Source organism: Hippichthys cyanospilos, chromosome 3 (genome assembly GCF_059441005.1).
Source record: "Hippichthys cyanospilos isolate Australia breed blue-spotted pipefish chromosome 3, RoL_Hcya_1.0, whole genome shotgun sequence".
NCBI lineage: Eukaryota > Metazoa > Chordata > Actinopteri > Syngnathiformes > Syngnathidae > Hippichthys > Hippichthys cyanospilos.
The window spans coordinates 23426814-23454216 of NC_142371.1; the positions used below are offsets into that span (position 1 = coordinate 23426814).

At 40.6% G+C, this 27403-nt stretch overlaps 4 protein-coding genes across 5 annotated transcripts; all 4 read left to right on the forward strand.

The window, feature by feature from the left end:
* Nucleotides 1-5617: 5617 nt before the first annotated feature.
* On the forward strand, nt 5618-7587 carry gbp (glycogen synthase kinase binding protein). Its single transcript, XM_088411893.1, has one exon. The coding sequence runs from the start codon at nt 5738-5740 to the stop codon at nt 6254-6256; it is 519 nt and encodes a 172-aa protein (XP_088268019.1). The 5' UTR covers nt 5618-5737; the 3' UTR covers nt 6257-7587.
* Nucleotides 7588-9413: 1826 nt separating this feature from the next.
* Nucleotides 9414-20567, forward strand: dpy19l1l (dpy-19-like 1, like (H. sapiens)). The gene is made up of 22 exons (XM_088411926.1): nt 9414-9746; nt 10011-10035; nt 11004-11091; nt 11479-11616; nt 12319-12439; nt 13505-13598; nt 14180-14237; nt 14315-14406; nt 14822-14921; nt 15212-15289; nt 16156-16242; nt 16323-16382; nt 16466-16546; nt 16663-16764; nt 16828-16899; nt 16980-17068; nt 17419-17443; nt 17872-17991; nt 18068-18242; nt 18424-18523; nt 18613-18738; nt 18818-20567. Exons 1-22 carry the CDS (start codon nt 9542-9544, stop codon nt 18978-18980), a joined length of 2199 nt encoding a protein of 732 aa, XP_088268052.1. The 5' UTR covers nt 9414-9541; the 3' UTR covers nt 18981-20567.
* Nucleotides 20568-20714: 147 nt separating this feature from the next.
* Nucleotides 20715-22727, forward strand: pkdc (protein kinase-like domain containing). Its single transcript, XM_088411812.1, has 3 exons — nt 20715-20799; nt 21234-21604; nt 21884-22727. The coding sequence occupies exons 1-3, from the start codon at nt 20785-20787 to the stop codon at nt 22473-22475; spliced, it is 978 nt and encodes a 325-aa protein (XP_088267938.1). The 5' UTR covers nt 20715-20784; the 3' UTR covers nt 22476-22727.
* A 170-nt stretch (nt 22728-22897) lies between these two features.
* On the forward strand, nt 22898-27403 carry LOC148426398 (homocysteine-responsive endoplasmic reticulum-resident ubiquitin-like domain member 2 protein). 2 transcript variants are annotated; one of them, XM_088411810.1, is made up of 8 exons: nt 22898-23019; nt 23603-24054; nt 24358-24435; nt 25283-25473; nt 25541-25645; nt 26074-26421; nt 26536-26662; nt 27056-27403. In XM_088411810.1, exons 2-8 carry the CDS (start codon nt 23908-23910, stop codon nt 27203-27205), a joined length of 1146 nt encoding a protein of 381 aa, XP_088267936.1. In that variant the 5' UTR covers nt 22898-23019; nt 23603-23907; the 3' UTR covers nt 27206-27403. The 2 variants fall into 2 exon arrangements, with proteins under 2 accessions (XP_088267936.1, XP_088267937.1); XM_088411811.1 differs by having other exon boundaries at nt 25286-25473.

The window sequence follows — 27403 nt, forward strand, 5'->3', positions numbered from 1 at the left end:
GGAAGCAGCAAGCCTGCGACCCTTGTCAGGATGAGTGGCTATAGGAAATGGATGGATGGATAGATAGATACAATTAAATGATCAGATAATCAAATAGTGAATACATCATTAAAATTTGAAGTGAAATATATCTAAATTTAATTGCCTCAGAAGTACATTATTGACTAATTTTGTTCAATTCATTCACGTGTTTAATTCATTCAAAAATAAAAACTTGTCTGTGTTACTATTTGAACCGTTTAGTTCTGGTTTGACATGAATTGATGAACCAATTATGTACACGACCACTTCAAGGTGTATTAACATTCTTTAATTCAATTTTTAAATATCTTGAGCCCTTTATGCGCTTGACAGCATTTGAATTTTCATGCCTCCAAACTTTTGAGTGACATAAATACCTTTATTTAAGCATGTGTTTGCCTGTATCAATAACTATACCGGTCGTGATGAACTTTATCATTTTATAAGGGCGATGAATCATTTTTACAACCCACCTCTATGGTGGCAAAGTTGAGGATTGTTGATTGTCATTTGTCCTCCAAACAGAACGAGGAAGCACGTGTCCCCATTCCTTTCAAACGCAGCGGCCTAACTTCCTCTTTCAAACCAAACGTAAACTCGAAATTATGACTCATGCCTTTTCTCTCGCAACAAACAGGCTTTTCTTGTCCACTTCCTGTACATTCCTTTTCTCGGGCACGTCTCCGTAGTGGATCGTAATCATTCGCTTGACGCATTTTGCGCTCGTTTCTCACACATCCTCTCCTATTGTGCGATGGGAATGAAAGCAAACAAAAAGCATTACAGCTGGGAGAATATTTGACAATAAAAGAGCAACCGGCTCCAGCTGCTTTTGCATCATTTCCTACGCTTGTTCTGCTCGTTGAACTGCGTGACCTTGCGCAGGTTATTTTTTTTCTCCTCCCGAGTCATCTCACAAGTCTCAACTAGCTCTCGGTCTGTTGCCGCACACTTGATAGTCGACTTGTAATTTATTAAGACACGTCACTATAAATGAACACGAGTGTAGTCCAAACACGTGCGGCGGAACCATCCGGCTATGTTTGGGTTGTAATCCCGTCGACAGATGGATAGCAACACGGCAAAAACAAACAGGACAAAAACAGGCTCAATTATGGGATTTGGTTTAACCATTAATCTCACTGGTGAATGTTTTGATGTTGTTGTCACTCTCTGCTGGTAACACTTTTTTTTTTACTTGTTTTTTTAGGTTCCACAAAAAAACTTGATAATAGGCCCAAACACTGCCATTCAAAATAAGTTCCAAGCTCGACCTGAAGTTGGGGATACTATGTTGTAAAGTAGTAGTCCCCCCAATTACTGCAATAGGCTGTGCTGATGAGATTTTTCTTTTTTTTTTTGCCATACGATGAAAATATTTATATAGTCATATAATATACTAATTACTTGCAAAATTCTCATTGAGTTAATTGTGATTAATCATATTTTTCAAAAGCAATTTTCCGGAAACCTTGCAACCTTGTATATCAGATTGTCAGATCGTAAAAAATAATTGAGTAATCGACGATGCGTTTTCTGATCGCAGCCATAGCTACCCAGCTAACTGCACGTCACAATTGCACTGCATAATAATCGCTGATGTGAATGAACATGCTCAAGTTTTTATGTTGGAGGGGGAGGGGTGACTCATACCGGACTCCAAAGTAGGTCACTAGGCACCACACCATTTTAAAATATAGTTAAAATATCTGAATAAACGAAATGTTGAAAAAGATTTTAACGATATCTCGATATGTCTAGGAGTAGCATCTGGTAAGAAAGAAAATAAAATGAAAAACATGGCGCTATGTGCCATGTAGTTTCATTACATTAATTCAGCCACCTTGATTTATTCTTATTGGATGACGTTCAATGATTCAAGGCTTCAGACAATTCGATCAATCATATTATTTCAAAATCTGTCTGCCAATCAAAATGTATTATACTCTATAAACAACATTCGAGAGTTTTCTTTGAAGAAGCTGTAGTTTGGCAGTTGACTTTCATTGACGGAAGAAATTTTGCTCCAGACACATCAAAGGTATCCAAAAAAGTCTTGCGGGTAGCCTTTGATGGCATGTTTCAAATGATGGAAATAGTACAGAAAGTCGTGTTGTCTGCAATTATTGTTTTAATGATGAATCACTTCTGTTTATTAAACACCGTGCCCCAAAGAGTAAATGGGTGTGTCATCTATTTAAAACTTAAGGTTAGTAGCTTACGCCACTGAGACTACAGTTCACACGTTGACATTTGTTTTCCAGTTGACCGGTTTTCATTCGTCTTCCAGTAACATTCAACATATTGTTGTGCGACAATGTTGTATGGCCCATGTTTAAGTTGAGTTGCTGGTTGTGTATTCAAAATTATATTTACGTTTTTCAAGGATGCTGCCTATACTGAAAATAAAACATTATTTTTACAGCATCTCATTTTTCAAAAGGTCCGTCAACCCCACTGTAGACTTTTACATGTGGTCTCATGTGTCCCATATTTAGGTTAAAAACGAGTTCAGTGGTGTATTAAAAGCAATGTTATGTTTTGTGGCGTTTGCTGTCTTAGGTGACAATCCAAACATGTCATTTGACGTTTCATGTTTAAAAACATTGGTGACACCTGCTGTAGACTTTGACATGGTCGTACCGCAATGTTGTGTATGTTCCGTATTTTGGTCGAAAACAAGTTTAGCTGAGTGTTTAAGATGATTTTATGTTTTGTGAAGATGTTTTTTTTTTCAGAAAATCTGAAATATTTCACTTTAACACCTCACTTTTGAAAAAGTTAGTGAGCCCCGCAGTAGACTTCGACGTGGTTTCACCACAATGTTGTGTCGGTCCCACATTTAACAAGTTTGAGGTGTATTAACCCTTTACTGGGTACAGTATTTTTGCCGATAAAGTCTAAACAGGCAACTTGGCCAAAATTGTCCGTAACAGCCGCTTAAATTCTAACGTACCCTTAATTTCTTTAAAATCCTGAAAATTCTTGCCTGCTAAGCTCTTAAAAATAGAAAAACGTGTGCCAAATAGTCCGTTTTTGCCTGTTTAAACTATGTGAAAGTGGCCACTGGGCCCAGTAAAGGGTTAAAGACGAGTTAAGGTTTTGTGGAGTGTGAAACATTACACTTCAGCATTTCACTTTTTAAAAAGTCAGTCACTTCATCTATTGTAGACCTTGACATGTGATCACGCCATGTTTGTGTCCTATTTTCATGAAGTAACCAAGTTCTCCGGGCAGTATGAAAGACCAGCTTGTATTTTGAAGAGATGCCATCTTTACCGACAATTATTTCCACATGCTGTTCATCGGAACAGTTTTTATTTAAAAATGCTTTTTTTGGGGTCAAATACCCCACCCCCACATAAATGCCCGCCCCATTTACAGTTGAAGTAATTGAATAACTGACAACTGTTTACACTAAACTTTGACTTTGAGAGCAACTATCAAATGTTTACTTTCCGGCTTCCAAAGCTTTTGGGGTCATGGAAACAAACTCTTTGTTGAAAATTTTTCTTGTCAGCCTTTCCAGTAAAAGTCCCGAAGTAAATGAGGCTTTCGCTTCCTGCTCGTCAAAGTTTTTTGCGGTCAAAGTGTTTACTAAAAAGGTGATCGGGCCACTTTTTGTATAATGCCTAGTGTTATGCCGTTGCTGGCACTGACTTTTCATTTCCAGCATTTTTTAGTACCACTCCCAAATGCACGGTCCTCCCACTGCAACTCGCCAACCCCCGCCACGGTCTTACTTGCCACTTGCCTTTGAGCCACACAGGAAGTTTAAGTCGCGGCCTTCTCCTATTGGCTCGCCCTGCCACGTGCTGGCAGCCATAGTAGCTCCTTATATGGTGACGAGGGCTCTCATTGACTGGAGCCATGGTGTTTCTCAGAAAGCACAACTGAACACTATGTACTCCCCACTGCAACACACACACACACCCCTATTGTGAGCATATACAGATTGGGTGCCATGCTGACCACACATTGTAACCATGCGCTCAATACACAACTCGCTGCAGAATATTTTCAAAGTTTCAAGAGAAGACGCCTGAAACATGTGTAATGCTTCATCTTGAAGTCTGACACAATTCTGCCAGTGTGAAATTTTTGTATTTAATCAAGTTTTTTAGCATTCTTCACTGACACACTTTATGATGCATTCACGTGCACACAGAAAATGGTCAATAACAATATGTTCAAACGATAATGCCTAAAAATTCATTTTTGAATTTCCATATCTCTTGCTTGTGGTGCGTAAATAGAAAAACACAGGCATTAAAGATGTGCTTTTCTTTACTTAAAAACAAAAATGTGACAATTTGGTTGACATGATTCTTTGTTGTTTTTTTTTTCTTCAATAAATTGCATTAAAAATTGTGCAATAATACTGGATCCACATATATTCACTTGGAGATGTTTTTAGTTCACTTTTGTTTTTTCTTTAATCAAGTCACAGTTTGAGTCTCCTGATTTTGAGGATTTGCCGATACTTAGTTCCGATTCGATACCTCAGTAATATATTAAGGACAGAAAAAATACTGTATATCAATTTTTCTCTCCTTTGAATGTTTTTTTTAACTTTCTTTTTTTCTTTAACAAATATGTAAAACACATTTCTAAATGGCTAATGCAGCAGTGATTTAACTAAGTAGTTTAAAAGATTTTAACTTCCCCCATTTGCTGTGTTTACTTCCTCTGTTATCTGGCTAGGTTGCATATAGTATACATGCATGTTTTTTTTCTGTTGGCAATAACTGTATTCTTTTCCGGCTCTGAACATGAAAAAGAATAAATGAAATAAAACAAAATGTTCTTAAAACCCCAGTGTTCTATCCTGATTCTGATCATCTTAAAATTGGGCAGACGATTTAAAATATTGCGTTTTTGTTACTCGCCAACGCACCAATTAACGGCTGCTAGAAACCGGCAGTTACTTTCAACGTCCTGTAGTCTTTCCAATGATCACTACTTTTTGGTCGCGTTTGAACAACAATCAGAAAGCAGTAATCGAACGTATGCATTTGTTACTTTGCTCTATATTACATCTGGACATTCTTTATTAACAGCGGCGGTTGTTTTGTTAAATGTTGCATGAATAAAGCAGTTGATTAAAAAAATTGTAAAATATCGTGAAAATTATGTTCCTTTTAACATTTTATTAGGCGCACTGTTTTTTTTTTTCCACATGAAAACATAATTGGGAAAAAGATGTCAGGGTTGAGAGTTGTTCCTCGTGGTGCGAATATGTAAACCCAGACGTTTAACGGCTTGCTTTCTTCTCATCTTTGAGAAAACGTGCTTTGTTTGGTATCCCTTGACAAGCGGTTAGCAGTTATGTAACGTTCATTTGGCCAGAAGAGTCCAAAAGCAGGAGAGTGGTTGGGGGGACAAAAAGTTTTGACATGTTAATAAGTCATCTAGTCAGTACTATAGATGATATTATATTTAGTATTTTTAATTGAATGTGCTATCTGAATGCGTGTAAAAAATGTGGCAGAGATATTTTTACGCGAATCTGGTGTTTTGCTTTAGAGCACCCCGCGTTGGCCCCTTGGCGGGAGACTTGGTACGTTCTTGACTACACGTCATCCATTGTTTACAAATCAACTGAGCTTGTTGGGAGGTTGGCGGCGTGGCGAGAGCGAGGACGGCGGAGTGGCACGAGGAGCGGCTCCTCTCTCATTCATCCCCAACAACAACAACAAAACCACCGGCGCTCACGATGCCCTGTCGAAAGGAAAACTACATTTTCCTGGAGCAGTCCGTTACCGTCGACTCCAAAGAGGTGGACGCGCTGGTGACGCGGATCGGCGAGGCGCTGCAGCTCCACAACAATAGCGGCGGCCACCCGAAGAAGACAGCCTGCTTGCACGGACTCACCACCGGGGTGGGGAGCGTGGTCAACCCGGCGGGGGTCGTCATCGGCGGCGGAGGAGTTGTAGGAGGCACCGTCTCCACGGGGGCGCCGGCTGCGAAGCGGCAAGGTTGTTGCATGCGGCTGCGGACCCGCGGCAATAGCCGGGCGAGCCCTTACCACATCCCCGGCTCGAGCGACCAGGAGTGGGACCAAATCAAACCGTGGAACAAAAAGCGACTGCACGCCGACGAGGACGACCCGCACCGCCTGCTTCAGGAGCTCATCCTGTCGGGGAACCTGATCAAAGAGGCCGTGAGGCGGCTGCAGTTCTCAGCGGCGGACTGTGGCGACTACCCCAAGGCGGCGGACAACGTGTCCTGCTGACGAGGCTTCAAACACGGCTCCCACCTCCCTCCGCGGTCCTCACGTTGACTTTCAAGTTAAACTCTACAAAATTGGTAGCCGTTATTTACCCCCCCCCCCCCCCCCCCCCTCCATTCATATCCATGTTTTCTGTTCTATTTCCCGGAATCTTGATTCCGTTGCGGTTAGCTCGCCGCTTAGCCGCCCGGCTAATGAGCCGTGTTTATGTTTGAAAAATCTAGATTCAAATGAGCGGGTGGGGAGGGGTAATTGTCTTCAAAACGTTATATTCATCAATACCTTCCCCTTTTTCAACCCCAGTCAATTGGAATTTAACATCGGACATCTTTATTTGATTTTGATGGTAAAATGGACGCCATTTTCAAGACGACACGAAAAGCCCCCCCACACGTGTAAACACGTTTTTTGTTTTCTCCCATCTGATCCCTTAATCTGTTGTCGTATTTCAAGGCTGGAGTACAAACTGCAAGCTTTATTCACTCCCTACATACATGAACTTTATTGCGGAGGAGAGTTATGATGATTCAATGTTGTGTACGCGCGTGGCCATTTTGTTTACACTCTGGGAGAGGAGACAGGAAGCAAGTGTGTAGCCTTTTATTTCTCCCATTTGACTTCCGTCGGAGCAGCTAACGTTCACCACCAATAACCTCATCTAAGACACGAGATGTCATTTTTCTAAAGCAGTTTTTTTATATATATACACAACACTGCAGTAATGTGGCTAGCACGACTGCCTCGCAGTTTTGCGGTACTTGGTTCCAATCCCGGCTTCCGGTTTCCTCCCACATTCCAGATAACTTGTTAAATGGATTGAAAATTCTGAAATTGTCTGTAGGCTGTTCCTGTGCAAGTAGTACAGGATGTTCCCCCGTTCCGTGGTTCTTACGAGGAGTAGCTGAAGTTGATGTTTTTTTTCTACACCAAGCAATGTGACAACAAAAAGTCTCTTGTGGTTGGAAGCCTCTAGGTGTCCTCTGAAAGGGGATCCCGGTGGGCAAATATGCAGGATGTTGGGGGTGGGGGCATGTGAAAGCAAGGCTAATTCCCACAGGGCTTACTATTACTTGGGTCTGTTTGTTTGCTTGTAAAAAAGGGGGAAGTGTGTGGTCAACGGTCACATGATAAACACTTTTGTGGTGCTCTTCACCTTTTTGGAATTCTGATGAGGAGTTCTGCTGTTGTGTGTGTTTTTTTTTTTTTTTTTTTTTTGTGCTCCGTGTAAAGAAAAATGCACGCCTGCTTCGTAACGAAGTATCTTGATAATGTTCCTGAGTATTCAGGGCCTTTTTTTGCGTTGTCTTAATAAACACACTTTTTGTTTTTCCAAATGCCTTGTTGTCTTCTTGACATCCGGGAACGCCTTGTTGTGACTCAAATCTTGTTAAATGTGTGTCAGACAGACACTTTCTCCACGTGTGTGAGTGTGAACGTGTACAACGTGGTGTTGGTAGACACATGTTCATTATGAGCCTATAAATACTCTACTCCCGTCCTGTCCCTTCCCGTTTGGAGGAGCACAGTAGGCTGTGAAAAGTGAGGGGAGGAAAAACATGTTTTGCAGGTCCCTCCGTGTTGTTTACGGCAGCTCCCTCTGCCGCCTGGTCACCAAGGGTGTGAATGTGTCGTCATCTTTCCCAGCAGAAGAGGAAACTACCATAATAACCTTGGCAGCACGTAAACACCACCAAGAAATAGGCTTGGGTGAGCTGTTGACCTAAATTCAGAAGTCAAAAAAATATTTACAATAATATGTTCCATTCTCCTCCTACTACTCTAAAAATGACCGTTTGGATCACCCTTTGTGCAGTATTTGGGTCATTTTTGGTCATTTTCTTTTTATTTTAGAAGTATTTTAGCTAATGGATGACACTCTCCTGCTATTGACTAACCATGAGTCACCCATTTTTCTGAGTGTGTTCCTGTGATGTCCGCAAGCTGAGCTATGATTGGTTGAAATAGTTCAAACTGTTGTCCTCAAAAAAGCCGGCAATCAGACTCAGTCAGATTTTCCCCAGAGCTATCAAAGCTCTGGAAAACAGTAAACCGATTGAACACGTTAAAAATAACAATTGCGCTCTGAAACGGCACTTTATATTTTTGCATTATTTATTCTATTTAGTGTTTTATTTACTATGCACCAATGGGAGCAGCGCCGCCAATTTCATTGTATACAAGCTATACAATAAATGCATTCTATCCTATTCAATTCTATTCTTCTATAATCACAGTATGAAAAATGATGTCGGCTACTTTAACCAGAGTACTTCTTACACAAGTACATGTGCTTCCACTTATGCACGTAGCGTGAGTACTTTGTCATCCTTCTCAAGTAGAAATGTGCTTTTGCTAATCAGAAGGTACAAAAGGATGGCGGTATATGCTTGCAGACTTTTGATTAGGGCCTCAGGGAATTCAGTGCCCTTCCTGGGGAAATGGTGTTTCCTGGTCGCGTGGCGTCACCATGGTAATGAGACAAACTTTCTGTAGTTGCGCTCAACGTGCACTTGGAGACAGCATTTCACCGAAATTGGGTTGCAGAGCGTTCGAGGCGTGGCTCAGCGCGTTTGACTCCACCCACACTGGGTCGAAACAACTTGTATTTATTTTCTTTGTTGGTTAAACATTTCCCTTAGGGTCTATTTTTGTGACTTTTTTTTAATTTGAAAAACACTTAATTTAATATTAAACTTTACAAACTATCGAATGCCCCAAAACAAAATTTCAACTCATTCATCAAGCAGTACATTTTCTGCTGGGGAAATGTGGTACTGCACAGCCATCCCCGTCAAATCTACATGACATCTTTGACCTAAACTTTGAACCCAATTTTCCACATACTCAGTGCCAATATGAACCCCTCCCTTTTTAGGGCCCCTGAACATGCTAGACATGCTTCAGGGGAATCAATTCTTAGCAACAATTCATAGAACATTAATCATTATTTGAAACAAACATTGTTTCCAAAGTCTGAAGGAAGAGCAGCATGGCATTTCGCAATTTTAATTTCATCGCAGAAGTGCATGCAGGCGTGACCAGCCACTCAAGTATCGATTCCAAGACATTGATTGAAAACAAATTTGATATCAACATCGATATCGCACTGTCGATATTTGGACCGATCCACCGCACTATCGACATTTGGACCGATCCACCACTGTTGTAATAAGTGAAAGCGTCTCCAGCAGCGGAGCTCAAGAGCAGGCACGCTCTGTGGCCGCTCAGCTCTCGCTCACCTCCGGCGTTCTCTCTCGCTTGCCTCGCTTCTCTTCCCGCAAGCTACCCATGGCGGCCAAAAACCGCAAGCAGGCAAAGAGCGACAAAAGCGACAAGAGTCCCCCACTCGCTTCTCCTAGCGGCAAAAGCGGCGCCAAGCGAGCCGCCGCTTCTGGCAGGGATGCCAAAGCCGCGAACGGGCTACCGGGCATCCGGCACAAGCTGGGGCTAACCACCTCCGTAGCAGCCGGGCTGGGATTCACGCTTCTTCTCGGTAAGCTCCCCAGACACGCTAACGTCGCTAGCTTCGACTTGGACATCCAAAAGTGTGTCAAGTGTGCGGCTAACAAACTTGTTATCTCCATCGTACATCAACATCCGGGCTAGCGTTAGCTCACCTGTCTGTGTTAGCTTCGGAGCGTTAGCCACCACTCAGTGCTAATTTATTGACAATTAAGAAGGGCTTTTATTTGTTGGAGTCATTATTGTTTTTCATGTGATCTTCGGCGTTTAAATGACATTTTTTTTCTGTCCACAGCTGCTCTGAGTGGATATCTTCACTGGTGAGTTGAATAAGAAAATGTGAAAATTTGCGTGTGATTATTTTAAATGCTTTTTCATTGCAATTTTTTTTTTGTTAATTGAATACTCTAATCTAAGGCTATATTTATTAATTGAATAGTCCTTTAAAGGTTTACTCATTATTTACAGAATAAATATATTTTTGACGTAATATTATTGAGCCATTTTAATCAGTAAAATGTTAATATTGTCTACGGTTAATGTAATAACTTCATTTTTTGTTTATATTCAATAATATCTATATAACAAATTTTGCCACTTGCTGTTGACTTAAAATAACATTTTCTCACATCTCCGAAAACAACTCATTGTTCACAAGTTTGGCTTGTGACTTTCGAAAACTGAGCTGTGATTGACTGTTACCTGATTAAGTACTGTACATGATATTATTTTCTGCAGACAGCAAGTGGCAGAATGCGATTCTAAAGGTGTTGATTGTTCATTATAAATAAAAACGGATAAAATTATATTGAATCAATCGTAGTTTTTTGTTTTTTGTCTGTGTGGGCTAAATAAATACTCTATCCCTTTTAAAAGATGTGCTGGTAAAATGTGAAAAGACTTTAAATCCTATTTAGAGATGTGTCAGACAACCTCCAAGGCTGGTTCCTCAAAAAATATCTTCAAGATGCAGACTATACATTTTCAACTCGATAATTCACTTTTTGGAGTTCAACGTATATACATTGCCTAGCTATTTTTTTTTTTTGCCTTCATGCACTCTTAGAGAATTCTTCTGGGATCATCTTCATCTCCTTGATTCCTGAATTAGATTGTTGAATTGGTGCTGCATTTTTTCCGCCAATCATTTTTAAAATTTTAGAGAAGCTTCTACTTTCATAACAGCAATTTAAAACAGTAATCCATGCCTTTTTTGAATCTCAACGAAAATATTTGAATGCACTGTATTTTTTAATGAGACTTTGTTTTTGCTATTCTCCACTTGCAGGTATCATCTCACTCGGCTCTTTGAGAATGACCGACACTTCTCGCATTTGTCCAACCTTGAGAAGGAAATGGCTTTCCGGACAGAAATGGTGAAAACTAGCTTTCTAGATTTTCAGATATAGCTATTATTGCAATTGAGCTCTACATCATACTGAAGACAATATGACATTTTATAAGTCTTTTAGGTGTGTGGGTAAAAAGCAAGCAAGACAATAAAAATATTTTTACTTGTGGAGGTAGCAATTTATAGTACAGTTCTTAAATTGGTTGACACTTCAAGAAAAACTGTCACTAAACCAGATTACACAAGACATTAGTCACTTTTGCTTAAAATAGTCATTTCTTCATTTCCAAAAAGTGCGCTGTTGCAAAGCTGCAGTGCTTCTTCTTTCCTCATACTGGTTTTGTGAGCACACCTTAGTTGGATATGAGCTCTTTTAATTGATGGACTTGTCTATCTTGTTTGTGCTTCGCAGGGCTTGTACTACTCATACTACAAGATCATCATTGAGGCGCCTTCCTTCCTAGAGGGCCTGCACATGGTCATGAATGACCGACTGACCGAGTACCCATTAGTGATAAATACTCTCAAGAGGTTTAATCTTTACCCTGAGGTACATTCTTTTGGGGGGGGGCTTAGAAGTCAAAATCTGAAGCTGTCATTATTTTATAACTGTCAATTTTTGGACTTGTGTATGAGCATAAATGCTATTCAGCTTTTTGAGCAAAAGCAAACACAAATAAGGCATTTTATTTGTTTTTCCATTGGCGGATTGATCGGTCATCATTTTTTTTCTCCCCCCGGTCTAATATCAGAATTGGTCTTAAAAAATCCATACCGAACCTTTTAAGGTAATCTTTTATTGTCTTCTGTATTCTTGACTGTTTCTCCTGTTCTGCATAGTCTGATGGCTTTGTTATCCTTCAAAACTCAGTTTAATATCAACATTTCTTTCTCTTTCATATTTTCATATTTATTTTAATTTATAGTTGTCGTTCAGAATGCTCAATGAAAAGATGACATTTTTGATCAACTGCTTTATTCTATTTTTTAGTTACTATCAGAAATTGTAGTCATCTATTAGTTTGAAAAGTAAATACAAAATGACGACAAAATACAGTTAAATCTTTTTTTTTTTTTTTGCCAAGGAAACTGATGTAATATTCAAGGCACAAGCCTTCTTTCCCCTTTATATAGCCAACACTCAAAAAAATTTGAATTGAATTATAATTATTATAATTATATTGAATTATAATAATATTTGTTGACAAAGACAAATGTAACCTTTTTTTTTCTGACTGTGTGTGCTTCCTAGGTGGTTGTGGCCAGCTGGTACCGGGTATACATGGCTGTCATGGGCTACTTTGGTGTTCCCACCAAAATGTGCTGGTCCATCAACAGAGGAGAAGGCCTGGCGCCCGTGGACAGCTGTGAAGGTACTGGCGGTTGCCATGGAGACCCTGTGCCCTCTGCAAATGCATGACCATTGACCGCACACAGCAAGTTTGTCCTCTGTTGTTAGCGGGTAGGAGAAGAAAAGGAGAATTGAAATCCTCCAAAATCAAAACGACACACAGTTTGTTGAGCGTATTTGCTTAAAGTTTAGGTAAATGTGATGCAAGAGAGTTATATTTGTCCTAGATGAGACTGGCTAAGTTTCAAGGACAAATAATGTCAGTTCTTGTTTTGATAATTTAAAAAAAAAACAAAAAACAAACCTAAATTAGGTCAAGTTAATCATTTGTAGAGAACACACTGAAAATGTTTGAACTCATAGAACTGCTTGGAAATTCAAAATCTGTTTTTTATTTGAGAAAAAAACAATCTCTCAATTTCTAAATCTACTAAGACTCAAATGCTACGACTACAAACATTACAATATTTGTAAAATAATAATTAATATTTCAATGATGCTTTTATTGTACAATTATGACAAAATGTATTTAAATATTATTGAAGAATGAAACCAGATTTTGTGAATTAGATGTCAGTTGACTTAAAAACCTAACTTTACTTTGGCTTCGTTGAAACTGCTGAGGCTCTCCATTTTATTACAATCTCTTTGAATTAATATTTTTAAGCTTGTTTTTCTTGTGAGCAATTGTTTTATTCTCGTGCCTGATGAAGCCTTACTTAGATGACCAAATCTGCTTTATTTCTTGACTTATTATCAACTACTTCCAAACCAATTAATAAAGATGACTAGAAAAAAGTACTTCATCCAGTATAGTCACCTGACAAAATGGGTGCTATCTAAAAGTCTTTGACACTTTTGTATCAGTCCTATACAATTACATGATATGTCATACTTTGCACATTTAGCAATAACATAACCCGAATGGTTGAAAATAATATCTACCTTTTTCTTGCTGGCTATGACTGCACTGAAAAACATTTTTTTAACTGCATTTGTTTTCACAAATTCTCTCTTGTTGCACCTAAATAATAGTTGTCCTTGTAAATACTTGTTGTAAATGCGTGTGCATGTGTGTGTGCATTAGGCTTGGGCGACCCGGCTTACTTCTACGTAGCATGCGTGTTCCTGCTAAACGGGGTGATGATGAGCCTGTTTTTCCTGTACGGCGCCTACCTCAGGTAATTATTCCCGCTTGGCGGGTTGGTGAAAAATTGATCCGGACCGACTTATTTGGTCTACAAAGATTGCTGTTCTAGTGTTGTCACGAATAAGAATTCCTATTTTGTTTCCATAACTGCAAAAAGTATGTCTGTACCAATACTATAACGATACCACAAAAAACCCAAACCAAGATTTTAATGAAAAATGTGTTCCTTCTTGCCGAAGTAAAACATTGACACAGCAGTTTTACTATTAATCATTTAAATGCTATTAAAGTTTTTTTGTAACAAAATCGAAATGGTTCTTCTGCAGCTGAGATTTGAAACCAATTAAGAAGAGCAGTCGACCAGTTTCTTCGCTTATTACTGTTTGGGAATTTTCTGTTTTCTAGCCTTAGTCGCTTTATAATGCACGAAACTTAGCACACAGGCTTTTTCGAGCGTGCAAGCATAATGCTTCCAAATTCCACACTGTACTTCTTTCGTTGCCATCTCTCTGCTGTGTGGTTTTCTCTCAGTCCTGCACAAATGACAAAAAGTAATAGATGAGCTATTTATGCATGTTTCAGTAAACGAGGCCCTTTGTGTTTTATTTTCAGTGGCAGTCGACTGGGTGGCGTTGTGACAACTGTGTGTTTCTTCTTCAACCATGGAGAAGTGTGTGCCGGCCGTTGAAATGTAAATAGGGTTAATAACCAGTTAATCTTTCATTTTTTTTTCCATGGGTGTTTCAGAGCACACGTGTGATGTGGACTCCTCCTCTGAGGGAAAGCTTTGCCTACCCCTTCCTGGTTTTGCAGATGCTGCTACTCACATTCATCTTGAGGTACACATGTTCGTAAACACCCTCAAATAGTTAAATCTTTGCTCAGCTTTGTTCAGGGTTTGCCTTTGTGAATTTGCGATGTTCTCTGTAATTCTTTCACTGGTGAAACCCTTAGAGACTCTGTTGTGACTAAGGGCTATATAAATAAATTTGACATGGCTTTGCTTGGTCATTCACTACCAATGATGGCTATAGATGTCAAAGATCCATTTTTACTGAGCCTGCATTGGAAAAGTAACTCATTCATGCCAAAGACAACCATATAAGTCAAAAATCCATTTTAACTGGATTGAAAGTAAATCAGTAAATGTAGTTCCTTTATATCACATTCAATAGTGTAGTTAATGCAGTGTCCAGTGGGTGTTTGTTTAACTTTGTTTTCCCCTCGCTGTCTTTTGTTACCCCCTACCACCAGGAGCCGGAACCCAAGCAGGATGGCACTAGTCGCTCTGGGAATCTCCACGCTGTGCTTCATGCTGCCGTGGCAGTTTGCCCAGTTTGTGCTGCTCACTCAGGTAACTAACTTGGCAGACACAAAGTCTAAAGCAATAGTGTCAAACGTACGGCCTGTGGTCTTATCACTTTTTTTATTGGAAGAAAAAAGAATTCGGACCAGGCTAGTGTGCAGAGCAATAATCTACATATAATCAACATTAATTGTTTTTAAGATTTATAGCATAATTTTACCTGTCCGGCCCGATTGAGGACAGATTTTTCTGTTGTGCTAAAAATGAGTTTGACACCCCTGGTTTAAAGGAACAAATGGATGTTTCTACTAAGGGTTTTTTATGCTTTTATTTTCCAGGTGGCTTCGCTGTTTGCATCCTACATCCTGGGTTACCTCAGTGCGGCCAAAATGCAGCTGTTATTGGTCACTCACATGGTATTGTCGATTTTCATTCTCCATCACAGTATTCCGCTCATATATTGCGGTGAATTCAGCATTTATGGGTTTGAGCAGTGTATGTTCTAGTCCAAAGACAAAGTTTTGCCGCAACATGGGGGTTTGAGATTTTACAACAGTTGCAGCATAATCACCGTCCCTTCCTCAACCCGATCGTCGAGCCCCTTCATGACACTTTTTTTTTTTTTTTTTTTTTTTTTGCATGCTGCATGAAATGGAATCCACACCTTGTGGCATATTCTGCTCTTCCTTTTTTAAATTCACCATTGGCAGACAAACCTTCTTTTTCCTTTTCTGTATTTATTTGCGGTTGGCATACAAACCAGAAACTCTCTCATCTGCACAAAGACGTAAACGGACATTCAAAACGCGATTTAAATTACGTTTGCAACGTTTTCCTCCTTGGCCTTTCCGTAGTGAAAAGACACATGCTGATTTCCATGTGAACGACGCTTCCCATGTAATTACTAGACCAACGAATACACGGAAAAAAAATTGAGATAGAACACATTTACTTGCATGTAAGTGACATTTATAGTGGCTTTCCAAAACGAATAACTCACTAAATTCCACACACTGAACCTTTTAATAGGTTTAAATGTATTCAAAGCTTCTGGGAGGTGCACATCTATTTTATTTATTTATAAATGACATTTTTGCTTTAATTCCTTAATTTAATAGGATTCGCCCTGCTACTTTATTGAAGTGATGTTTTTAGATGACTTTTAATCCTCAGACTCACACTGTGTGCCAAGTAGTTGATAATGTGCAGGCTTTTTGGGCAAAATCGCTGAAGGGATTGTGCTCACTGGCGCCTCCTCTCTTTTGTTTATTCAAACTGCAAGGTCGCGTTGGCCTTCTGCTTCGTGCTTATGTTCGGCAATGCCATGCTGCTCACGTCCTTTTACGCCTCCTCCCTGGTCTCTATTTGGGTGAGTTGAGTCAGGATGATTTTCAGTGTGTTTAAGTTGGTTAGCCTTTTCTTGTAAGTCCTAATTCTTTTCATTCCCAGGCTATCATTGCATTGAGGAATCTCTTCACTCGGATCTTCAGAACTGGACTTGTCTTCTGGGTAGGTGATTGATTTACTTCTGCTTTTTACAGTATACTCTACTGTCTTTTTCCTTTGTTTGAACTTCCATCTGTTTTCCTCAGGCCATGCAGGCTTTTATGTGGGTGGGTTCTACTGTTTTGCTCAAACTCCTGCTGTCCAACATCCTCGGGGCTTCAGATGATGTGAGTTACGATCCCTTTAAAAGTTACTGTCTTTTTAAGAGTGCCACTTTTAATAGTTACTATATTGTATTTATTTGTGCATTTTCAAAACAACACTATACACTTTTCTTCCCCAGGCTCACATCAGCGGTCTGATCAAGTCCAAGTTTACCAACTACAAGGACTTCCACACACTTATGTACACATGTGCTGCAGAGTTTGACTTCATGGAATGGGAGGTGGGACTGAATTTGTGTGCTTAGCGCGTGTGACTTTTGAAACATATTTTTCTTTCTCACTAGACGCCTTTACGCTACCTCAAAACGCTGCTGCTGCCCATCAACTTGTTGCTGGTGGCTTTAATTGCAAAAACGGTGAATAGATTGTTTTTGATGTGATTTGTAATTGCCCGTCTGTACATAAAATGGACAAACTGAGCTCCCCCCTCTTTTAGATCATGCAGGATGTCATTCGCTACCTGAGGCATGGAAGCAAAGCGGTTGATCAACAGAAGAATCATCATAATAACAAGGAAGTTATGAGGTCAGATGATGTCACATTGCACTAAGCTTCTTCAGTTTGATTTTTTTGTTTGATTTCTGATTAGCTTCTTTGTCGTTAATTTTCTTTCATTTTTGTTGGGTTTTTTTTTTTGCCTTTGTCTTTTGTTATGAGTTTCTTTTCACTTACCGTTGTTTTTAAGATTTGAACTACATTTCCACCGTAGCACTCATTATCCACTAAAATCACACAATACTGTACACACAAAGCAAAATTCTGTACACATACAAAAATACCCGAAATGTATTCCAATTTAACACATTGTAGACATACTGTAATACAGATGGCACACTCTTATATTTGCATAATTTAGATGTTCTTCTCTCTTAAAGGTGTGACACCGTCACTAAAGGAGAGGTAAGCAACATTCATCCATGTTCCTTTACATATTGCTGACATCAGGCCTAAAGCTCTTAAATCATATTTTGGTGAATTTCCTATTTAACAAAACGATTCTATTGGTTATTCCACACATCAGTGCTATTTTTGCTAATTTATGACTAATAAGAGAACAATGTCTTGCAACCTTTGACAATGCATTGTTAAATTTGGAACGAACTTTCTTCTGAAATGTCATAATTTTGGAGAAAGGAGGGTACTGCTTTTATTCTGTACAGTGCAGTATTGACTTGCAAGTGCACCAATTTTCGAGACTTTTCGACTGCTAGCAAGACTTGCAAAGCATACAAAAAGATGTCAAGTGTGCTTGCTTCAAGCGGTTTATTTTTCCTCCCAGTCGAAGCTAGTTGGTTTCATATATTTTTTTTCTCTCCACTGATTTATAGATGGCGTATCACAGTCTGCAGCTGCTGGCCTTCAGCTTGCTTGCTGCCCTCATCATGCGCCTGAAGCTCTTCCTCACGCCGCACATGTGCATCGTGGCCTCGCTGATCTGCTCCAGACAGGTGGTTCTCCAATGGAACCACTGCTATGGATGCACTCTAACGTCACTGAGTCTCATTCTCTCTTCCGGGTTCTCAGTTGCTGGGCTGGATCAGGGATAAGGCTAAACATCGGGCCGCCGTGTTCCTGGTGCTTGCACTCATGGCGGTGAAGGGGGTGGCCAACCTGCAGACCCAGTGGGGCATCATTGGGGAGTTCAGCAACTTGCCTCAGGAAGAGCTACTGGAATGGATACAGGAAAACACCCCCACTGGTGAGGGATATATCCGCTATACTGACACCAGTACTATTGTGGAAATTTCTGTTTCTGTCTGCCTGGGATGACGAAATGAAACATTGGATATAGAGAAGTTGTAGAAATGCATCTTGCAATTTTCATGTTTTTTTAGAGCATCAAAGCATTGTTTTTCTTTTGTGTATGTCTTGTGATGCAGATGCAGTATTTGCAGGCGCAATGCCTACAATGGCCAGCGTGAAACTGTCCACTGGTCGGCCCATCGTTAACCATCCCCACTATGAAGACGCTGGTCTGAGGTCAGTGGGTGTCACGTGACCAGTAGTCTTCGTGTGACTGGACTGTGATGCTTTCATGACGACAAAAAAAATGTGTGTGTGTTCTGCAGAGAGAGAACCAAACTGGTGTACTCCATGTATAGCCGCATGTCTGCGGAGACTGTCTTGAGCAACTTGAACAAGCTTGGAGTCGATTTTTTTGTTCTGGAAGATTCATGGTGCACCAGGAGAACCAAGTATGATACACCACTTCAAATTAGGCCCTGGTTTCCACTTACGATTCCCAATAAAAATCTATTCTTTACGTTCCACAAGGCCCGGCTGCAGCATGCCTGAGATCTGGGATGTGGAGGACCCCGAGAATGTGGGTAAAATTCCTTTGTGTATTCACATGTCCAGGAACTCAAGGCCACACTTCACCACCGTCTTTGCCAATCACATCTACAAAGTCCTCAAAGTGCCCAAACATGCCAGATAACAGAAATCAACATCTTCTGCCTTTCGAACTTCCCCCAGAATCATCAAATCTCTTTTGGTTATTAATGCAGTGACGGAAGGAAATTTTGTTACAGCACTTCTGTTACATTTTCTTGAAGGAAGCTGTGGACTCTTCTTTGGTTTAGTAGCCTTTTTTTTTGTACAAAGTTCAAAGAAAAGATGTGGTAATTATTGACCTGACACTTTTATACAGAACTCTGCAAAAGTTGGGTATTGTTGATACTTTTGTGAATGAAAGCTGTAACCGAATTTAATCATCTTTATGTTTCACACAGAACCCAACAAAGTGGGATGTTTGCTGCATTTGTGTACACTTTTACATGGTGGCTCAGCTTTTTGCAATCAGAAAATGGATGGGTGGATTATAATCAAGAGTTGGTAGGCTCTTTCACAAACATATCTGGCATAATTAGCACTTATTTGTTCCAAAACAATATTTTTATTTTTCCTTTGGTAGAACCAAGGAAAGTGGGCTATTGCCTGCAATTAAGTGCATTGGAAGTCTATAGTATTAAGTCAACATTTTTTTAATGCAGGACCTAGCAAAGCAGAAGGACATTGTTGTGTCACACAATCTGATATATAGTATTTTGGTTAAGATGTTTCACACAAAGACTCAGCAAAACAAGAGCATAATTTTCCCCAATCTTTTATACAAAACCCAGCTAAGTGGGAACTAGAACAGTGTTGTAGCAGTGTTTATTGGCTTGTTTTTCCATACAGAACCCAGTGATATGGGGCATTATTGGTGTTCACATACCAGGACAGTATTTCGCCAGGGTGTAAATTGTGAACAATTTCCATTTAAATCCAAAGAACATTGACTCAGGAGGTGTTTTCTCAAAGATATCTGGCAACCTTCCTTTTTCATACAAAACCAGGCAAAGCAAATCAACAAAACTCAGTTGTCCTTATATCAAATTTTCTGTGTCTTTCACACATTACCCAGTGAACAGAGACATTTTCACCCATGAATTCAGTTTCCTCAGATACTACCTCCAAATCTGTGCGAAAGGGGTGACTAGGCCAATGCAATATTCCCACAAAGACGTTTTGTACAGTGTTGTAGTCGTAATCGATTACTTTTTTTAATACATAATTTATTTGCATGTTCTTTTTACTGTTACAAAGAAATTGTTTTACAGAGGTATATTATATATAATACAGTACATGCTGTTTCCTTTTTAGCAAGTTATTGTTTAGAAAAGTGTATCTTGTTCAATTTAGTTGTCATGTGTTTGTAAAAAGTGGCACAGTTCCGCTATTGAATTTTAGCCTTTTACACTGCCAAACTAACTGTAGCCGTTAATCCTATTACTTGCAGCGCAGTTGAGTGAAAAGAGTGAATGGATGAAAAATATGGTTAAAAGGAGGTTAGCTTTTTCGCATTGCAGCAACGAACAAAATGGGAAGCCTCAATGTGCCAAAGGGAGTGCTTGAACAACAAAAACTACAGAGACTTTTTCTATACATGTTTTCAATCATTTAGAATGTGTTTAGGGTTATTCTCGCTGTGTTGCACTTTTTTTTTATAGTTGCTTTGTACTGAAATAAATGGTACAATTGATGTCTTTGGCTTGAATTAATCATTTTAATTTGCGTTAGCTCTCCTTGGGCGTTGATTTTTTTTTTTTTTTTTTTTCCGAAATGACACACACTGTCCAAGGCCATATGAAGTTTGTCCAACTGGATTTCCTGTACAATTTTCTTCACTGTACCAGAGTCCAGATCAGTAACACTTTCGATATCTGGGGAGACGTCAAACTCGTGTTTCATCTTAGATCATGGAAATCCATCTGGTAAGTATGGAAATTGTACAGTATGAGTCTGTCATAATGGGCGATACATGACTTGTTGGAACGATTGACATTTATGATAATTGTTTTCGTGGTCCTGAGATTACATACAGTAGCTAGTTGCGACTGTTATTTGTCCAAAGTACGTTGCCGTACAACTTTCGCGTTACACTTTGAGCTCATAAACCAGTGTTTCCATGTTTTTTTCTCTTTTATTTTTTTTTTTTTTTGGGGGGGGGGGTGGTAACCAATAAAACAGAAGCGTCCTTCAAAATGTTGTGATTAAGAACCTTAAAAAAAAAAAAAAAAACATCCAAAAAAATAGCGAAAGTGCCGCTAGGTAAGCTTGCGGTTTGTGTATGTGAACTCGTGGTACAACTTCCGCATTGTGTTCTTTCCGACTCGTTTGTGATCCTACACGGTGACTGTAAATGAAGCCGGAGCACCAGGACGTGATCCTACGGGCGTGTGGCGCCGCCTCGCTGCGTGTCGGCGCCAAGATTCAGACGCTTTGGAGCGGTTACGGCGAGATCGTCCGCCTGCACCTGGAGGGCTGCGAGCGGCCATCGGTGGTCGTGAAGCACATAAAGTTCCCCAACAATGGAGCCGAGCAAGCCGCCAAGGACCCCGCCGCGCATCGCTCCCACATGAGGAAAGTGAGGTCCTACGAGGTGGAGACCCACTGGTACCAGAACTATGCCACCAATTCCAAGTGTAGAATACCTGCGTGTCTTGCCGCTTGTTCCCACGGAGACGAGATGCTCATCGTGCTGGAGGACTTGGATGTGGCTGGTTATAACCAAAGAAGGTAGTATTTCACTTAAAGAAGCCATTTTATGCATTTTTTTCTGTTTAACAGGGGTACGGGTCTGCAAAACACCATAAAATGTCCAACTTTTTGCCTAGCCACTTAAACAGATGTTGGAGAGGTTGTGAAAGTCAGGACACCATTAAGTGTCTGGTGCATCATTGAAACACCCTAGCTCTGCCCCCAAAAGTCATGTTACAAAAAGCCTGCTTAGTGTTGACCTAGTAAAGTATTATTTTTGCACAAATATGCTCTAAACCTGTTTGGTTGTTTTCACAGGAGCAGCGTAACAGATTGTGAAATGAAGGCGTGCCTCAGCTGGCTTGCCCACTTCCACGCTCACTTCCTCGGTGTAGCCCCGCACGGCTTATGGCCAGTGGGTACCTACTGGCACCTGGAGACACGCCCGGATGAGCTGGAGACCATGGCTGATGCCAGGCTGAAGGCGGCAGCCGGTGCCATTGATGCAGCACTTACAGGCTGCCAATTCCTTACCATTGTGCATGGTGATGCCAAGCTGGCCAACTTCTGTTTCTCCTCCGATGGACGTGACGTGGCAGCCGTGGATTTTCAGTATGTGGGGGGTGGCTGTGGGATGAAAGATTTAGCGTACTTTCTAGGCAGCTGCCTTGAAGAAAGGGAGTGTGACAAGAAGGTGCCGGGGATGCTGGATCACTACTTCTCTGAGTTAAAGAATGCGGTGAGCACCCAGGTGGACTTTGCGGCGCTGGAGAAAGAGTGGCGCGAGATGTTCCCCTTTGCGTGGACCGATTTCCGCCGCTTCCTTCTGGGGTGGATGCCAGGTCATTGGAAGATCGATCGCTACAACAAGAAGCTGTCTGACGCGGTTCTGAGCAAGCTCAATTTTTGAATGTAAAAAAAAAAAAAACATCATCTTGATTTTACTTTTTTTTTTTAATTTTAGATATGCTACTCATAAAAAAATCTGATTTGAGTCCAGTTTCACAAAAGCCCATTTCAAGACTTCTGTCCATTTAAATATTGGAAAAAAAAAAACATGAGATTAATTGTCTTTGTATATATTTTGCATCTTTACAAAAGATTATGCAAATGTTTGGCTTGCACTTTCATTTAAAAAAAAATACAATACAATTTACACACAGTTCATTTTTTCAAAAATGTCCTTAAATCAACCTTTCATAGTTTTTAAGTGACAGTTGTCTAGATTGTTTATTTTCATGCGCTAACTCCATACAATTCCGTTTAGGCCTTAAAAACAAAACAAAAAGCTACGTAATCAGCTTTAGTTTTCCTAAATGTCGCGCAGATTTTACGTCAGTTGAGCGCAGACTTTTGACGTCGCATTAACTTCCGCAACAACGTCACAATAACAACAAGGTCTGAGTAAACCGAAAACAAGACGGCGACACTTCTCCATCGAGGCATTTAAACAGGTACACACGGCGAGGCCGTCACTACGTTGAAGTCGTTTTTTTCTTTTCAATCACTTGATCATAAGTCGCAAGTCTCACTGTTTGTAAATCGTGGCGGGAGTTGAGCTATTTTGCTAGCCATCGAGCTAACGCTGGTCAAAATGTTTAAATACTACTGTACGGTTTGTGTTTTATAATGTTTACACTGGGTCGCTGCTATCCAGTTAGACACTTAAAATAATTGGACAACAACTGAATCTGTTCGCGGTTTGTTTTATGGACACCATTGCAACAACTCTATGTGATGTCACAATATCTATATATATGTCCAGCTAGCAAACATTAGCTTATTTGCAAAAACCGTTGAGATCAGGATCTCTTTGATAAGGTGAGTGTATGAAGTAAATTAGCGTTTGAAAACTTCAAAGTATTTTTTAGCACATGTAAGTTTTTGGTGGTCTCAAGAAGCAAGTTTCAGCATGAATTTACATTTGATTTCACATGCGAGAACACATCATTTAAAGACACCTAAGAAAACATCAAATCATCAAATCATTCTAATGTTTGTTGAATACATTTGAACGGTTCTTTCTCTTGTCCCCAGAATAAAGCAGCACCCAGGAGTTAGTCAAAAGCCTTTAATCACGACAGTCTCTTCACAAGAATCATAGAAAACATCAAATTAATGACATCACCTGATCAAAGCCCAAGAAAAGCAAAAACAAACAAAACCCCATTTGGGAGAAAAGGAAACCTCGAGAAGGGACACCAGCTGGGAGGAGACCCCCTTCCAGGCTCAGCAGGATGATGTAGAGGAGCAAGCATTCTCAAGTGAGGCGTTGAAGGGAGCTCCCTCAAGTGGTCGCCGAATTCCCCTCCTGACGTTTGCTGACACTACGACGATGAGTCATGGAGTCAGGGGCGGAAGACACCTCGGTCACCCTGGTCATCAAGGTCTCAGACCAGAATCATGAGGACCGCACCATCAACTGCTTCCTGAGCTGGACGGTGGAGAAGCTCAAAAGTCACATCGCCACATTATGCCCCAGTAAGCCTGTGAGTCAAGCGAGGACAACTCTGTCATGACTCTTATGGAACAAATGTTTAGTATAAGGATATTTCATTATGATAGTGGAATTCTGAAAGGTAAAAAATAGAACTTTACCCAAACAGCACTGGTCCACAAATGCTTGTTTTCAGGATTAAAAGGTATACTACTGTGCAGTATGTGAAGTACTACCCAAAACATTAATCAATGCAAAGTGGCAGAACTCTACCGATTTCCAAGGTCCTCTAACTGGAATGTTATATGAACATTCTTAAATGTTATGTTAGAAATGTCCTCAATGTGTACCGCAGTGCTCCAGAGATCAGCTGCTGGTGTACTCAGGGAAGCTCCTGCATGACCATCTCCAGCTTCGAGACGTGCTGCAACAGGTATGCAATCTCCATAGTAGAAGAATCAGGGTTTTCGATTAAATCTCGTTTTTCTCAAATTTTAAATCTACCTCTTCTTATATAAACTGTCATAATTCATATATGTAAAATTTACACCTGGCAAACCTTTATATAAGATCATTAAATGTATGCATATTCTAATTATTTCTAATGCTATATATTATACTCTTAAAAACATTTTGAACTCAGCCAATCACATCTTTTTAATAGTTTTTCCATAAATTGACACTTTGAACAGATAAGCACATTGCCCCCTGGTGGCTACCCTGTTACCTAGAAAACAAACTGCGTAGAAACTATGCTGCACTAGACTATAAGCCGCAAGACTCAAATTATGGGGAAAAAGTTGTGGTTTATAGTCCAAATTTTATGGTATATCTCCATCAATGACACCCTCTTCCATTTGAAACATGTATTTCGAGAGTTTTATTGTTATATGCATAGTAATACCACACTGACATTCTTAGTCTGTTCACTTCCCTGAGCAATTCACAATCAAGCAAACAATAAGGTAGGCAATAAAACAACAAAAATACTGGATAGTGATGTAAATTTCAGAGTTTTTAACTAATCATTTTATTTCATTCTTACTGACATTTCTTTATTTGTTGCTGCGCGGTATACTATTGTGTTCTGCAAGTGACTTTGGAGGAAATGTTCTACGCTGTGTGTGTATCTATATATGGCACATTTGACAAAGCTTTTGAATCTTGAATCATTCACTGCTGTTGAAAGCCATAGAGAATGAGTAAAGAAAAAGGAATGTAAGAATAAATCAGCCCTAACATGACCCCAAACATTTGCCCATGTCTTCTGTGCGGACCAGCAGCATGACAAGTATCCCATCTTGCATCTGGTGTGCAACTGTCACACCCCGTCGGACTCACCTGCACCCCGGAGCACCTCTGAAACCGCACAGTCTGCACTTAGTTACATCACTAGAGCTCCTGGTGAGCTCAGACGTCGAGGTGGCACCATCAACAAGAACCCTCAGAGCCCCGCCGTTGTCCGGCAAACGTAAAGAACACCTTGTTTATTCTCCTTTGAAATGGCAAGTCTGATTCTTGATCATATCCATCAACAGGCCTCATGGTGGAGGGTGGTTACCTTTGCAAAGTGGACAGATGTTGACGCCCATGCAGATGTTTTGGTGGCAGCAGATGTATGTGCGCCACTACTACATGCAGTAGTGAGTATGATTTTCCTCTCTGGGATGATGTTATCCAACTCCTTACACGTTTCCTGCAGATCCTTAAAAAAAGTCGATTCGGAACGCTAGACATACTAAATTGTCCTTCGGTGTGATTGGGTGAGTGAATGGTTTTTCGTCCCTGTGTGCCCTGCAATTGGGTGGCAACCAGTTCAGGGTGTGTCTCGCCTACTGCCCGAAGCCAGCTGGGATAGGCACCAGGAAGCTTGTGACCCTTGTGAGGATATAGAAAATGAATGGATGGAATATAAAGACACACCTACATGTTTCATGTTTACCATGTAACGCTAGATTTATGATTACTCCCATTGAAGAACTGCTGGAACCCCAGTCTAACATTTAAACAGACGTTCACTATTTTTTTGTAAATTTCAAAAAATCAGTCTCCTTGTCTTTGACTTTTGCAGCCAAGCGGCAGTGGTAGCTTACCAACCTCCCAGCTTTCCGTCGGTCACCTCACAGCCGCCGCCGCCTCAGCCCAATGAAGCCGCGCGGCCCCCTCTGGCACCCGTTCCGGCCGCGGACCCCTTGCCGGAGAACCTGGCGCTGCGTCCCGCACCCAATGCCAACATCCAGATGAATGTACAGGGTGGCGACGGTGCCGACGATGGCCTTAACGAGTTTGAGCTCAACCGCGATTGGCTGGACTGGTTGTACGTGTTTTTCCGCATCTGCGTCATGGTCAGCTTCCTCTACTACAACTGCTCCCTCGGCCGCTTAATCGTGGTTGTGGTAGTCTTGATGCTGGTCTGTCTGTAAGTTGCTAAACTTGCCCTTGAGGCAGACATTTTAACCTCTAGGCCAGCGGTGTTCAAACTGTGGCCTGAGGGGGCATATGTGGCCCCATGTTTGGTCCTTTTTCTTTTTAGGTATCAGAAGGACTGGTTTCCGTTCAGGATGCCGGAGCGGCAGCACCAAGAGCCTCTGAACTTTCAGGTTCCTGAACAAGCCCAAGCTCGGGAGCAAGCAGAACTGCAATGGGGCATACGGGAATTGGTGTGTGTTTCGTTTAAAAAAATAAACGATTTTTTTTTTTTTTAACTAGGTGAGAAAGACCTTTTTGTCTTTAAAGTGATATACTGATAGGAAATTTGAAGCCTCATTAAACTTATATTGTTTTGCACCTCTAGATGGAACTTTTTTTTTTTTTTAAAGATGCAGTAGAAATGTAATAACATTCCCACTGCACTAGCATTTATGTTAGAACAAAATGGAGTTCCTTCATCGTATCAGTAGCGATGGAAAAATGAAGCATCGTTAACTTTTCTTGATATTTTTTGCTCATTTAAATGGCACTCTTGGTTTAAAAGTCAAGGCCAGTTCAGTGCAATGTTGAAAATTCTTTTGACCACAAACAAGCTGCCTAAACGTTAAATGGCGTGTTTGCAGGAGCGAGTGATGGATGACGGCGCGGAGGAAGCCGAGCCGGCGGCCCCCCGCTTGCTCACCGCGGCATGGTCCTTTGTCAGAACCTTCTTCACCTCTCTAATTCCTGAGGGGAGGCCCCAAAGACCACGCCCTGTGCCTCGTCCTCGCTAGTTCTTAACAGGCCTTGACCAGCCTGTAGACTTGTCAACCGGTCTACGTTTCATGAGACCTGACTGAGAACTATTTGGAAATATATGTATCAATCAAGCTGTGAATAGATAATATTAAAGCCCAGTAATTTAAATGTATTTATTCTTTGATTTTGTCCCTGGCTGTACATATTTTGGGGGAATAAAAACCTTCAAATTG

What these genes read in the sequence shown, in the direction of transcription:
- gbp (XM_088411893.1), top strand. Translation starts at nt 5,738, where the DNA reads ATGCCCTGTCGAAAGGAAAACTACATTTTCCTGGAGCAGTCCGTTACC.
- dpy19l1l (XM_088411926.1), top strand. Translation starts at nt 9,542, where the DNA reads ATGGCGGCCAAAAACCGCAAGCAGGCAAAGAGCGACAAAAGCGACAAG. An exon ending in GGGATTCACGCTTCTTCTCG is followed by an intron (nt 9,747 to 10,010) that starts GTAAGCTCCCCA and finishes TTCTGTCCACAG; the next exon opens with CTGCTCTGAGTGGATATCTT. An exon ending in TGGTGCACCAGGAGAACCAA is followed by an intron (nt 18,739 to 18,817) that starts GTATGATACACC and finishes ACGTTCCACAAG; the next exon opens with GCCCGGCTGCAGCATGCCTG.
- pkdc (XM_088411812.1), top strand. An exon ending in GCTGGTTATAACCAAAGAAG is followed by an intron (nt 21,605 to 21,883) that starts GTAGTATTTCAC and finishes TTGTTTTCACAG; the next exon opens with GAGCAGCGTAACAGATTGTG.
- LOC148426398 (XM_088411810.1), top strand. Translation starts at nt 23,908, where the DNA reads ATGGAGTCAGGGGCGGAAGACACCTCGGTCACCCTGGTCATCAAGGTC. An exon ending in CATTATGCCCCAGTAAGCCT is followed by an intron (nt 24,055 to 24,357) that starts GTGAGTCAAGCG and finishes TGTGTACCGCAG; the next exon opens with TGCTCCAGAGATCAGCTGCT. An exon ending in GTCTTGATGCTGGTCTGTCT is followed by an intron (nt 26,422 to 26,535) that starts GTAAGTTGCTAA and finishes TTTTCTTTTTAG; the next exon opens with GTATCAGAAGGACTGGTTTC.